The sequence below is a fragment of the Coffea arabica genome, chromosome 6c (assembly GCF_036785885.1).
Source record: "Coffea arabica cultivar ET-39 chromosome 6c, Coffea Arabica ET-39 HiFi, whole genome shotgun sequence".
Taxonomy (NCBI): Eukaryota; Viridiplantae; Streptophyta; class Magnoliopsida; order Gentianales; family Rubiaceae; genus Coffea; species Coffea arabica.
In genome coordinates, this window is record NC_092320.1 from 15,024,475 (window position 1) to 15,039,309 (window position 14,835).

The 14,835-nt window shown below is 36.9% G+C and overlaps 2 protein-coding genes across 2 annotated transcripts; both read right to left on the reverse strand.

The window, feature by feature from the left end:
* Window positions 1-483: 483 nt before the first annotated feature.
* On the reverse strand, window positions 484-2,976 carry LOC113692879 (uncharacterized). The gene is made up of 2 exons (XM_072053070.1): window positions 2,811-2,976; window positions 484-2,325 (listed from the first exon to the last, which is right to left on the reverse strand). The coding sequence occupies exon 2, from the start codon at window positions 2,239-2,241 to the stop codon at window positions 994-996; it is 1,248 nt and encodes a 415-aa protein (XP_071909171.1). The 5' UTR covers window positions 2,242-2,325; window positions 2,811-2,976; the 3' UTR covers window positions 484-993.
* A 4,271-nt stretch (window positions 2,977-7,247) lies between these two features.
* On the reverse strand, window positions 7,248-9,379 carry LOC113691987 (peroxidase A2). Its single transcript, XM_027210321.1, has 4 exons — window positions 9,114-9,379; window positions 8,808-8,999; window positions 8,027-8,192; window positions 7,248-7,936 (listed from the first exon to the last, which is right to left on the reverse strand). Exons 1-4 carry the CDS (start codon window positions 9,333-9,335, stop codon window positions 7,524-7,526), a joined length of 993 nt encoding a protein of 330 aa, XP_027066122.1. The 5' UTR covers window positions 9,336-9,379; the 3' UTR covers window positions 7,248-7,523.
* Between the last annotated feature and the right edge of the window lie 5,456 nt (window positions 9,380-14,835).

Sequence of the window (14,835 nt, forward strand, 5' to 3'; positions counted from 1 at the left end):
AGGAAGAGAGAAAAGGCAGGGCTAGGTTCAATCGCTCCCACCCCCCCCCCCCCCCCCAAACCACAGAAAAATGTCAGGATATTCATATCTGACAACCTCCAATTTAGAAACTACTAATAAAGAACCTATATATAGCATATACTAAGCCACCACCCCAATTGGCAGGCAGGATTACTAGCTGAATAACAAATTGAAGCTAAGGGAAAGACAACTAGATTTTCACAATAAATGCACTTGATTTGACTCTTGTGCCTGAATCACAATTCCCAAAGAATGCATCTATTGCAGGAGAGGCCAAACCTCAAGCAAAGTTTGAGGGGTGCTCTTCATGCGACGCAGACACCCATCAACACAAAGAAATGACACCATAGTGTAGTTATTAATGAGGAAACAACCCGGTGCCCTATTCCCCACTAAAGAAGAAATGAGGATTTTCAAACTTTATAGCATACATGCATTGATACCTGGAAAGATCTTAACAGATGACTATCAATTGGTCTGAATCTTCATAAAATTTGCTACAAACATGTACAAATTGAAACCACGTAATAATCAGATTACTGCAACAAGGTCATCGACCAGGAATCCTAAACACCAAAACTTTTCAAAGTTTCTGTAGGTACCTCATCGCTACCAATGCTAAGAGCAAAGCTTAATATTTTCCAGAAAATACTACTATTATATTTATTTGAAGGCATTTTGATGTAGATAAAAGGTGACTCGAAACTGAGAAGGAGCAGCAGCGCAATCTGAAAGTGAAGCTGAGGAGATCAAATCAATTCAAACTTCTACTCCTAACGCAAGTGGATCTCCAGTATCAAGATTTGGAAAGTCTTGATGCGTTGTTTCTTCTTCTGAATGACAAAGAAGACAGGCAAGAATTCTCAGGAACAAGCCGATATGTAGTAACATAGAGGCACTTCCCGTTTTCAAACCATGACTTGACATTTAGCAGAGAGAATGATAGCCAACAGTAAAGAGGAGAAGCACAAATCAACCCAATCTTCTCCTCCTATGGGGACGTGAATCTCCACTGTCCACGTCTGAAATTCTTGAAGCATCATTCCTTCTTCTGGAAGATGAAGTGGAGAGTGAAACTGTGGAATCTATTTCAACTGCAGTATCTACTGTCTGACTCTCCGACTGTATGACAGCAGCGATGCTTGAGATAGAATCTCTATCATCCACTGGCAAAGTTTGCTCCTGAGTCCTATCAACGGGATTGTTACGGAAGTAGGATTCAACTAACCTTTCTGTAGAACTCAAGGTGGATGTCAGATGAGAGATAGCAGCTTGATTTGGATGCGATCTACGAAGCAAGAGTGACGAAATTCGTCGGGTTTCCCCCACCTCTGAATTGGTAGGACTGCTCTGTGTAAAGTCAACTACATCATCTGGTGATATTACATTATTCTGCTCTCTGCGCATACCTCTTGATGTCAGGATCCTGTTGAGCAGCGAATGGCTTCTTTCAGGTGAGTCCCGTGGAGCATCAGCATTGTGGGAATGAACCTGATACAAATCATACCTACTGGTAAGACGCCGAATCATTTCCTCCATAGGAACGGTAAAAGCAGTCCTTTGTAGAGATTGTCTGAAGCTCTCAACACGTCGTGCTTGGGGCCTCAGAGGGATTTTCAGATTTGAATCATCCTCTAACTGTCGGGCATTCTTTCCCCGGCCATAGATTGGGGTAACAGTTTTCATGGTTACTTCCCCTTTACAAACTGGACACTCCTTGGCATCTGAGTGAACATGTAACCACCTATAGAGGCAAGGCCAACAAAACAAGTGGCCGCAACAAGTCACAACAGGGTCCTTGGCCAGGTCCAAGCATACATTGCAATCAAAAAAGCTTCCTGCTTCGCTATTGCCCTTTTCATCATCGTCCTTTCCCAAAGCCTCATCTTCCAAGAACACATTATTGTTCTCACACGTTTTAACCACATCCACCGGTGCATCCTCTGCTGCAACACTACCCTCACCAGCTTGTAATCCACTCCCACCAATTAGCTCCATAGCAATGTCCCTTGTTTCAAGTGGCACTTGTAGTTGTCTCCAAACCGACCGCCACCGTCTTCTCTGCCTAAATGGTTCTATAGCCCTATTAAGAGGACCATCACCTAACCAGTCCTCCAAATTCATGGTCTCGTCAGGAAACGATCCCGACCTGGGCTCAGTATTTTCGCTAGAATGATCAATAGGCCCCAAATTGAGGTCAAGATTCATCCCGTCTCCCATCACAAATTTAACAATCCCCAAAAAAAAAAAAATCCTTTCTTTCTCAGCTCAAACTCAACGAAATCAGAATCCCAACTCTTTGCCCTAAACCAAAAAATCATCAACCATCTTCTTCTAGCTAATTCACCCAAAACCCTAACTTTATTTGATCTTACAAGGGAAAATTCAGATAAATGTCGACAAAATGTAATGCAAAAACTCTCAAAATTTTGATTAAATGGCCTCAGAAACTTTCTGGTCAAATCCTAACACAATTTAGCCAGAAAATATAAAATCGAAAATCCTTTCGGTAATATCTGCCAGTCAACTCAAGGAAAAATCTATTCTTTTTTTTGGTGGGTCAAAACCCTAATATTTGTCAGACAAAAGAGGGGTAAAAGATTCTGACCTCAGAAACAATTTTCGCTAATTTAACACAGACAAATTAAATTAACCACTTCATTACAAGCAGCCCAAAAATTAAAAGCAAAAAAAAAAAACCCAATTCAGGGTTTACCAAATAAGGATATAAAAAACAAAAAAAAAATTGTATAGACACAGAGAAGAGAGAGAGAGAGAGAGAGAAGGACCTTGTGAAGGGATATGATGATGAGCTGAAGAAGAAGAACTAGAGGCTTAAAGCTTAGAGTTTGAGTGAAAATGGAGTGGGGTTTCCATATTGACTGTGAACAGGGATCTGGTCTGCTTGTGTGTGTGTGTGTGTGTTTTGTGATGAGATTTTGTGTGATTGAATAGGACACAGCTCAGAGACAATAGGGGAAGAGAGAGAGAGAGAGAGGGGGGGGGGAATCAGCTGCATAGGCTGTGTACAGTGTTGTTGGGTGTCTTCCAATCTTCACCAATGTTTCGGGTTGTAATCGTGCCATGTCAGCATTCAAGTGAGATATGGACCCACTTAGTATGTGTGTGATTGGTCCCCCACCTTTGCCTTTTTTTTTTAATTTTTTTTCCGCTATCCTCCTCGTTTTTTTTTTAGTTTTTTAATTTTCCCACCTTATGTGTTTAATTATTTGAGCTTTTTTTTTGTTGTTGTTGTTGTTGTTGTTGTTTTTGGTTGTTTTTTTTTTTTTGGTTTAAAACTTAAAAATAGTCTAAGAGGACAAAAGGCTCATACATTTCAAGCCTAGAGCATACTGACCGCGCGTAATCAGCTTAAATATTGCGCTTGAGTTGGTAGTGGTTAATTTTAACGATAACATTTGTATAACATATTCTAATCTAGTCTAAGAGATGGGAAGGGGGGGAATTTTTAACTGACATGAAATTCGTAGAGGAAATCACTCGAAAGTAACAGTCACAAATTTTGGGTAGAATATAGTTTGTCTAAGAGGATATAATAGATAACAAAACTGTTATACTATTGTAGTTGTTTTTAGAGCTTTTTTTATCGAGGTGAATTGTATGGAATATTTGATGTTGAATCTTTATTCGTGTATATTATATGCACAAGAGTTACGAAAGAAATCACTAGTCGTTGAATATTGCTTGAAGGTGTTAGTAAACAGATAATTGCTAACCATACATTCTGTGCCCAATGAGCACAAATTGGACTCAAATAATTATGTCATGGCAGATAAGGAACGAAGCTTTAGCTCAGATAAGCTCAACCCGATTAAGGCGAAGCTATTCCAACTCTATCCATCACATAAAATCTCTATTAGACACATTATTCAATACAACAAATATATAGTCATTCTTGCAAAGCAATTAGTGATGAAGATTTTGTTGATACTAGTTAATTTTATCCTTTTGTTCATGCAATGTAGTTTGTAGTCATTTAATTCTATTTCTATAATCTAATTTATCATATTCTAGATTAAATTAGATCAAAAGAATGTTTTGATATTTTTTTAAAATCTTTTTCACTGTAAATGGGGATCAAACTTCCAACTTATAATCTAAAGAGAGATTTAATTCCTTTTTGGTGTCCACTGAGTTAAAAGCTGAGTGGTTTCTAGCCATTTAATTGTAGTTGTAGGACGAGCAGGGTTGGAAATCTAATGCATTAGGAGGGTTGTAATTGGACCTTAGATCTGTGACCGTAAAAGAGCCCGGCTTTGACTTAGAGCTTAAGTCGGTGGTAACGATCCTAATTACGCAAGCGAAAACACAGAAAAAATAAATTAGAGGCTATAGGAATCAATCTTTGTTAGATTGAGTAAACAAATTATGATATCGACAGACTCAAAGATTCACCCTTTCACGTTACCTCCTCAATTCACAATTGTTGAACTTGTGGCATAATTGCAACGTTGATTGTCCAATCAAGTGCCAAAGTACCTTTGGCTTTATATGTATTGGAGGGGCAACATCAGAATTGTCTCCCAAATTGATGAGGTATGTTAGTTTGAACAGAAGGTTATTTTTTTAAATATATTTGTTTATATTATTATTATAATTTTTAATATAATTTTTTATTTTTTTTAATAATTTTTTTATTTCACATACATCACAGCGTAAAAAGTGCTACAGTAAAAATATTTCAAATAATTTACAATCCAAACAACCAACCAAGGGCAAAATTGCAAAAGATTGATTCTAAGGACTTTGATTGGCGCATGTTTTAGGTATGGAAATTACGCCCTTCCTTTCCTCCGCCCTTCTTTGAAGAAACAATACCCTTATTTTTTCCTTCATTTTTTTAGCTTATTTGTTTATAAGATTGACCAAATTCCTCCCCACTTATTGAAAGGTGTTAATGAATAAATCCAATCCTATATTGGTCGCAAAAGTATTTGAAGCGCTTGAATTCAACTTGCCTTCTACTTTTGTTTGGCCTCCTTTGTAAAGGCTCACCTTTCAATTGATCCGGTGACTCAATAGTCAATAGCTTATATTCTTCTTTGCCGTATAAAATACCATATGATGCATATGGAGGAAAATTTTGAAGATTAGAGAATTGACCCAACCTTACATTAGGCGCATTGTGGGGAATGGAATTGGAACAAATTTCTGGTTTGACACGTGGCACTCCATCGGGCCATTGTACAAAAATTTTACAGGTAGCCTTCTCTATATAGTCTCTGCTGTAAACCATCTGCTCAGGAGTCTGGAATCAGAAAATCATAGCGGATGGAAAGTCGAAATGGACCAGGGGAGCAATCGTTTCTGAAAGTTATGATGTTATGGGCATTTTACACGTGGTGTAACACTGTTTGCGCCCTGCAATTGTTTCTAAAAATTATGTATATTTTACATACGGTATAATTCTGATTGCATATGATGAAACTCATTTTCAATAACGTGTAATTTTAGAACAAAATTTTGTGGGTTCTACACATGTTGTTAAAAACAAGATACAAGATGAGATCTGGACAGTATAATTTTTTTTTTGGGTCAAATTTTGACCGTGAATTGTCAGGAAAGCAACCATTTCTGCCCCTCTTCCAGTGGAAATGGTCATTAAAAAAACAGTTGGAATCCTCTATATCAATATTCGGTGCCAAATTCAGTGCCAATCCCACTTATTACATAATGGTATAAGAAATTTAAATAAATAGCACGTGATAAATTAAATAAACGGGACACTTGGCATAAATATAGAAGTGGCACTGAATTGCCACAGAAAAAATGGCACTCAGGATTCCCGTGTATTAAAAAGACGAAACGGCAGAAGCGAAGATATTAAAAGAAGCTGCACCTGACTGTTTTGTCCCCTTGATGGAATTTGAGGATCAGGTTGGATGGGAAGGAGGTACATCCGGTGAGTTCAATACAAAATCTGTCGTGAGGGTGTTATGTGGTTCGAGGGAGAAGATGGTCTGGGCAAAGTTGGTTTGGGGAAAAGGATATGTTCCCAGTATGCTTTTATCTTGTGGATGCTGTGTAAAAGGAAGCTATCTACCAGAGATAGATTGCAAAAGTAGGGAGTGCCTTTGCTATCCAGATTGAGTGGGCTTTGCAACGGGGAGGAAGTGAGCATGAATCATTTGTTTTTCAATTGTTGTGTAACCAAACCACTATGGGATAAAGTACAGCATATGTGTCTGGTATTTCGAGGGTCTTATATGTGGGAAGAGGAGCTTAATTGGCCTGCAAATCATTGGAGATCTAATTCCTTTGCTGACCAATTGAGGAGGCTGCCTCAAGCTGCGACTATGTACCAAATCTCGAGGCTTAGAAATGAGGCAATTTTTCAATCAAAGCCTGTCGACGTTTCTGGACTTCTAAAAACTATCGTTGAAGCAGTATGTTATGTAACTAGTAGTTGGTCAGGTTTTCCATGTACACGGCAAAATTGGGAGCTTGTCATGGAATGGGGGTTGGATTGGAAGTGTTTGTCAGAATTAGGGCTGCAAACGAGTCAAATCGAGTCGAATTTTGAGCTAATCGAACCGAGTCTCGACTAAATTTTATCAAGCTTGAGCTCGATGAGCCAGCAATTTTCGATCTCGAGCTCGACTCGAATCAAGTCGAGCCGAGCTCGAGTTCGAAAAAAATAATTATTTTATTTTTAAAAAAATAAAAAAAATAATTATTTTATTTTAAAAAAATAAATAAAATAATATTTTTTTCTTAATAAATAATAAAATATTGAGGATATATACGTAATTTTACTATAAAAATAAAAAATAAAAAATATATATAATATACATAATTTTATTATTAAATAAAAATAAAAATAAAAAAATATATATATACTCAAGCTCGCGAGTCTAACGAGCTTAATATTCTGAGCTCGAGTTTGACTTGAGCCGGCTCGAGCTCGATTAATATCGAGCTCGACTCGAGCCGCTCGCGAGCGGCTCGATTCATTTGCAGCCTTAGTCAGAATAGAGGAGAGATACTAGTGTATATGATACGTAAATGGTAGTATGATTGAAGGGTGATTACCCATGTGTACAAACTTTACTGCTGAGATCAAGAAAAGTGTTTCCAATTTCCCAAAAAAAAAAAAAAAAAAAACTTTGTACTGCTTAACTGTTGGCATCTTTGAAGGAAAGAAACTTCTGTTTGCAACTTTTGAGAGCTCAACAAAGACCAATCACTGGTGTAACCGTGTAAGGTGAAAAACAAAAAAAATTGAAGGGTAATCATATTTCAGGCTTGACTATTGCAAAGTTTCACATGCCCAATTGGGCCAAAAATTGCAATGGTATCTAGTAGTAGTACAAGAATTCAACATCTTTATGGATTGGAAAGAATCGAAAATACCAAAAACTTACTGTTTAGAACATCTTTTTTCTTCTCTTGGGTACCAAGTTCCAATTTTTACAATTCTGGGAGCCAGCTTGTAAAGTGGAGTATCTCGAACTGTTCTGCAAAAGCTTTCATAGATTCCATCAATTAACCTTCTTACAATCTGACCTGATCTCTCCATTAGTACCTGTTAAAGGACTAATATTCCCCATATTGATCATGGATTGCGCGAAGCTTTGGAAGAATGCATTCTGATTACTACTGAAAGTGTTCACTATGGAAATCGTTGCAGCACCTGGAGTGGAGAACAGCTCTTGATCTGATTGAAGCAGGCCTTGATTGGTTTGGAGGTTAGAGAAATAGTTATTGTCGAATGTATTAGGTGTGGTAAAATCAAGATTGGCCAAAGCAGTTGTGCTCCCATTCTGTGGGCATATCTGGCGCAAGGTAGCCAAGTATGTTGTGTTTAGTGATGGATCAGGATTGCCAGATCCACTGAAGTTGTAAAGTCGACTGCTGAATAATCGACATTGAGCTCGTCCAAATGTGTGAGCCCCTAACAAGATTTTATTCACAGGAAGTTAGGAAACTGATATGCTTGAGTACATCTTTATGATTGTGGGATCTTATTTAGCGTGCAAATTACCAGACAATGCTACAAGATCATTTATGTTGAGTCCAACGGCGGTAAACTTTGCAGTAATGTTGCTTAAGCTTTCAAAGGGAGCGGGAATAGAGGTATTGGCTCCTGCTTGATTTGCTGTCTTGCTGTCCCTCCTCCCCAGTAGCACATTCCATGAAGGTCCTCCTGACTGTACAATCCAAAGAAAAGTATATGTTTTAGTTCAAGTTTCCTTTCAAGCTGATTATTATAAACACTGTTCATTCCCAGATTGATTCTCTTTTTTTTTTTTTTTTTTGGCCCATTGGGTAATACAATTGAGTAACTTTTTGAATCTCGTATACTATTGAGCAAGGATCCGACCATCAGTCTATAATGACATGGAATCACTTCTACAATACAGAATCAGAAGAGAAAAATATCTGCAAATTGCCAATCCTGAACCTGTAAATCTTGACATTACAAAATGCAAATTTGAGGCTGAGATTTTAAAACTCTGGTGCTCAATTTGTCCCACATATAGGTGAAAAATGGAGTTTGACATGGAACATATTGAGCCTAAAGTGTCTGCTTTATGTTCAGTATTATCTTTATTTGTTCAGATACCAATTATCTGCTTAGCGTGAAACCAATCCTAGAGCAGAAGGCTGGTGGGAGTTGGATAGAAGGTCTTTTAACACTTCAGGGGTGCCTCCTTGCAAGTAGCTTTTTTGCTTGCAAGCATTAGGATTAAGACTTGTTGGGAAAAATGGGACAAAAAATAAAATTACAAGATTGAATGAAAAGTTCTTTAATGTTGGCATACCAGAGAGACAGATGATTCAGCAGCAAGTGCCAGAATATCTGCACAAGAGACAATACCAGGACAAGAATTTTCAACAGCAGTCTTTATCTTGTCAACAACATCAAAACCGCGAGCAGAGTTGGTATTGGGAGCTGCATCTTTCTCACTTCTCAAAGTTCCGTTGTTATCCAGTAAAATCGAAGCATCACATCCCTGATGACAACAAACAGTTCTCAGAAGATTAAGCGATTGAAATGATAAAAACCAGTTTACTGTTCTTAATTTTTTTTAAAGAAACTTCTATAAGAGTAAAAAAAAAAAAGGTACATCAACAAAGCAATCGTGGAAATGAAGTCGAATGAGGCTTGCACCAATACGCGGATCAGACTGCAAAGCCTGTTGTATGACATTTTGGACAATGGCAGATACATTTGGACATGTGTTTGAGTAAAATGTTGCATTCAACTGAGCATTCGATACATGCAGCTGAATTGCACCTAAGAAAAAGCTGGTTAGTACAAAGAGAGACGGAAAAGAAAGCGTTTTCATTTCGTTCTTTTTAACTGGAAGCAAGCAAACAATGTAAATTTGCCTTGTACAATTAGTGACTCGGGATCTACGCATTATATAGGAAAACAAGCCTGTTCTTTTTGTCCCCCGGATAGAAAATGACTTTGGTACAGATATGGCAAAAAAAAAAAAAATTACTGTCTTTATCTTTCTGTTAGTGTTAAGCATCATAGTCAACAAACGAAATAGTAGGTCATTTCTTGGATGCTTCACCGCGTCCAGCCTTTGGGGAAGGAGAATTGGTCTTGGTGCATTTTTTTTTCTTTTTTTTGAGCATACAATCTTCATTCACAAGGTACTAATAACTATGTACAACATGAATTATTACTATTCCGCAGCAGAAATTTGGTCATAATTCGATTTAACAACTAGGGCGAGTAGCAAATTAAACGTACTCTTGCCCATCTAAACTCTTTTCCTTTGTCTAGGCATACAATACATGGTAATCCAACTTCAAGGTTAACTCGGTACTGACATTTCAGTGTCATATTGCCTCAAGTATGTGAAACAACTCCACCAATTCAAAGGAAAAATGGACACAACACGATTGACTAATCAGGGTAAGGAATGAGGATGGTAGCTTAGCTGGGAAGAATGATTGATGGCCGATGTGGGAATGCAAACCATAACAACCAAGTCAAACAGGAAATTTCCATTCGAGTTGTTACCAGCTTTAATCTGTGTTGGAGCTAACTTAGGGTGGGGGCTGGCGCCACTAAAAGATCACCTCATCAACAAAATAATTCCCTTGAAATCTTTGCTATCAAAGACAAATACTATTTGTCGGTCATTCCTTTGAATTTTAAAAGATTCCTTGCTAAACAACGCGTACTTGTTCATAAAACACAGAACACATTGATTGCTTCATGGACTAAAAATAGTGAAATGCTGTCTGAGACTAATTGCAAATCTAACCTTAGGTACCAAGAAATCCGATCTTAAAACTTTTGTCATCCCAAACGACGTTCTTTCATGTTCTAATCACCTCATTTGGTGCTCGTTTTGATATTAAAAAACACAACACATGAACTAACACAAGGTTAAACTCCGCTATGTGCAATTATATGGGAGGAAAGCACCAGAGTCTCATAGTTTCCAGTCTTTCATTTTTTAGGCATCTAATCATTTGAGATTAAACAAGTTCTGAAGGGTATTATAGGAGATAGTGTAGGGCTAATCAATCGAGTAATTCATCAAACGGGACTGCAGACAAATTATGCACTTAATCTTGTAACTGATCACCGGTGAACCTCTAGTACTGTTTTTGTTCTAACTGCAACAATTTAATTGCACTTGTTATTCGAATTACGGTTGAAGTTACCATGCTTTTAACTTGACAACAACAGCTTCTTATCAGCAATGTTTTCCTTTGTTGCCGTGCGGGAATGAGGCAAGTCTACTCTGCTTTTACGTCCAATAGCCCGGCTAGGTAAATGGTTTCATAGCATATATTGATATTTTTCAGGATTTTTGGAGTACCTATTAGTTCTCTACTTTTGAAATAAAGAGTAAAGTTACTACCCGAGTGCCGCATCAATGCAACGCTGTAATTAGATTTTAGATTCAAGAAAGTGGCCTTTATAACTGGGGAAGATCATAGCGAAGAAGTCGAAACCGACGCAAGGGCTGGTGAATTATGCTTGTTCTGGGATTCTCAATCTCCAGCTATGGTCCTGTTTCAGCAGTCTGAACTAAGGCCACTCAAGTAGGGAACTAACCATGCCAGCAGCATGTAAGTGCTCTCATCTTTACTCAGCTAATTTTTGTGTGCTGAAATCCCAGTTAATCTTTCAAGGGTCGGGCACTTTCTCATTCCAATTAAGCGTGAATTGTGATTATGATTGAAAGTAGTTGGTGAGAGTTGTTGATGGTGATTAACTGCAATCTTTGAAAATATAGTCACTGATTGACTAAGGATGCTAGTTGTTTATATGGAATCCATGATCTTCGGTTAAACTGTCAACCATTTACTGACTCTATGGTTTAATTAAGGATCTTTCAATTTTGAGTAGGCAGGTTTGGAATTTGACAGGCCTTGATCAATAATCTATACCACTGGATTTCAAAGTTTCAACCCTGAAATACTTCTTTTTAGACTCTGCAGTTGGCTGTATAAGATACTTTAATTTGCAGGAAAGACTTGTCATGCAAGACTAGTCCACTTGACATTTCAAGCCGTATATCTAGTGACTTGGTCTTTTGTATACTTATCAGTGAAATTCTTTTTACGAGACTAGATTAAGACATTTGTTCCATGTATATAATATCTCGTCAAATGTAAGATATTTATGTGACGACTAAATCTAGAGGAAAATCTCGCTATTATTAGAAGTTGGAGGGCAGAAATTTAGGGTTTGGTATCTTGAGAGGATAATTAAAATAATGGATCCTGTCGTGTTTGGATTGCCATTTCTTTCGATTTTCTATAAAAAAAATATATTATGCTGATTTGATATATGTGAAATAAAAAATATTTTAAAAATATAGTCACGAAAAATATAAAAGTTTTTCTGCAGTCCAAACAAGACAATTTTTAACTGGAAAAGGATAAAAAAAAAAAAAAAAGACGAACTCCAGTAACCTTAGGGAAGATGGTCCATCCGTGGTAGTAAAAGCAGATAAAAGAGGGGGGATTGGTTGGCTTTTGGAAGCCTTAGCGTTGCGTGTGAAATGGAAAAGAAAAAGCTCACTACTTCCTTAGTTTCATTTCACAAAAAGTACTAACGTATTGAAAGCGCAATTAGTATTGTTTATGATTGTCGTTCAACTTGGAGAGATTTAAAATTTGTATGTGGGGATGCATCTTTAGATTGTAATTAATTAATTAGTTAGCACTCGAAATCGAATCCCCTTTTATTCAATATTTTATTAATTCAACCATTACAATTTAGTAGAAGTCTTCCTTGCATCCAGACGGGATCCTCTGTCCAATTTTTTGTGTCCAATTTTCTGTCCAACACAAGATTACGTAGTTCCATTTATTCTTGTGGCTGACGTGGCACATAAAAATAAATGCCTGTTTGGCTCAAGCGCCAAGCAACAGCCCTGTCAAATTGTAACCATTCACCGTGAGTTCCTCCAAAGCAAACCACTAGCCTAACGGAAAGACATAGCAAAATTTGAGACAAACAGAGAGACAATCAAATCCTTGGAAGTACAAAGCAAAATTTGCAGCTGGGCCTAACGGAAAGAATAATCTAAAAAATTGGTGAAGGAAAACAAATTGTCTTTCTCGCTTTCTTTGAAGGAAAACAAATTGTGTTTTAACATTTTCAGATAGAAAAAGTGTTTCTTGTACCTTTTGCAATCTATTTTTTATTCTGGTAAATTGATTCCTCTTTTTGTTTTTTAAGTAGAATTATGTCTTCATTGATACAGTGTTCATTTAATTTATAATCCATCTCTTGGGGAAATATGGTTAAAAACTGACATATTTCATTGGCTTGGTTGACAAAGGTGCTAATTGAATGAAAAACCATGCGATGGATAAAAATTGAAAACCTTTAAACATCATGGAGACTTCTGCTATTTTAAGATGTAATAGCTGTTTTCTTTTCTTACCCCCCCTTTTCCCAGAGAGAAAAAAACACCACCCCACCCACATACACACATTTTATAAGGCATACGGATTGTGGTGGTAAACAAATATATGTGCTGCAATTTGGTTCACGATGATTGTTGTTTCAGATGTCAATGCCTAGAAGATTATATGCTTAGCCAGTTTTTTTATTTTTTTATTTTTGGTTTTATGGAATTATGTGTTTCCTTTTCACATACAGTGATTTTTGTGATCACTGCTAAACCGGGGGAATTGTTATGGTAGTAATAGGGTTTTGGGAATTGTAATAAAGATATGTAAATAAAGGAAATCCAAAAAAGAAGAGAGATCCAAAAGTATAATGGAGCCAAATAGGCATTTATTTTTATGTGCCATGTCAGCCACGAGAATAAGCGGAACTACGTAGTTTTGTGTTGGACAGAAAATTGGACAGAGGATCCCGTCTGGCTTGCATGCCATCGGAAGATTCCAGCCGCAAAATAACTAACTTAATAGACATCCATATTTATTGTTTCGTGCTCAAATTAACTTGATTTTTACTCAATGTTAGTAAAGATCTCTTTTAACCAGTGCGCAGCAACACTCATTAGCAACACCGTTTTTATTTGGAATAGCACAATAGGCAAGTTTAAGGTTGCGTTTGATAAATTCGAAAATTGAAAATTGAAAATTGAAAATTGAAAATTGAAACCTGAAATCTGAATCTATTAAATTATTAAATTGTTAAGTAGTAAATTTGACATATTTGAGTATATATCACATTAAACGATAAGTATATAACTTATCACTTATTCTTTAGAGCAAGTTTTACCAAAAAAATTCAATGTCATTTAATTGATTCAAATATCAATTTTTTACTATTAAGATATAGAATTGGAGACATTTCAATATACATATCTAGATGTTATGAATAGAATGCCAAATATGCCACTCCATTTAATATAAAAGTTTGCCACCAAGTACTTTCCTTGTTTCACCAAGAATGTGTGCTCAGCAACTAGACTTGTCAACGGGTCGGAATTGAAAATTCCGAACCCAAATCCTTTTTAATGTTAGACCCGGATCTGACCCATGTACCCAATGGGTCTTGTGCTGAAGATTTCAAAACTAGATCCGATGGGTCTCAGGTCGGGTCCGGGTCTACTCGAAAAGAAAAAAGATCCAACATATATCATTCATTTTCTTTTATTCATGTTAGTAAAAAAGGTCAACATGATCCCAAGATATTTAACAAAAAACACTTATATGCAATTTGTGATGAATACATTTTGGTCAAACAAGTTTGCCTCTTCCAAATCCTAATTTCTTAGATGTTTCATTTAAGATATAGGTAATTTAGTTAATTTGGTAAAAGAATACTTTTGTTAATTTAGTAAAAAAAATGTATTTAGAAATATTTATATTTTATAATTATTAATGTATTTTTTAAATTCGGGTCGAAATTCTATGTTTCATATCTGACTTTTTTTTGTTAGAGTAAATAAGTATGAATCTAGATACCGGAATTATTTCTCAACTTGGAAAAAATTACCGAATCTAGGCTAGGTCCGAGTACAAACTTGACCCGTTGATCGCCCTGTTAGCAACTATGTTTTCTCATAGCTTTGTCCCTTAAAATGGGCCAAAATTTAAACTCTTTCTCTGTTGAAGTGAAGTCTTGATAGTGGACAGGCTTGATGCCCAAACCGGAAGACAAACCCATCACAAAAGAGTTGAGGCCCTTTTAAGTACGCCATTTCCTCGCAGAAATATTGCCCTAAGTTGTTGACGACCTGATTCCCGGTGGCCGGTCAATCTCCAAAAGTCCGAATGCAGGTGGAGTTTTCGTCAACCACGTGGATTGCTGAAGTGCTGACCTCAACCCACGAAGATTCAACAACATGACCTGGTTTAGCTTCTTTCTGTTACGATAGCCTATCG

Bases quoted from the DNA above. Each gene is read 5' to 3' on its own strand.
- LOC113691987 (XM_027210321.1), bottom strand. From the start codon at position 9,335: ATGAAAACGCTTTCTTTTCCGTCTCTCTTTGTACTAACCAGCTTTTTC. The intron at 9,000-9,113 runs GTACCTTTTTTT...TGTTGTCATCAG, and splicing joins TCCACGATTGCTTTGTTGAT to GGATGTGATGCTTCGATTTT. The intron at 7,937-8,026 runs GTAATTTGCACG...AAATCTTGTTAG, and splicing joins TGATCTTGTAGCATTGTCTG to GGGCTCACACATTTGGACGA.
- LOC113692879 (XM_072053070.1), bottom strand. From the start codon at position 2,241: ATGGGAGACGGGATGAATCTTGACCTCAATTTGGGGCCTATTGATCAT.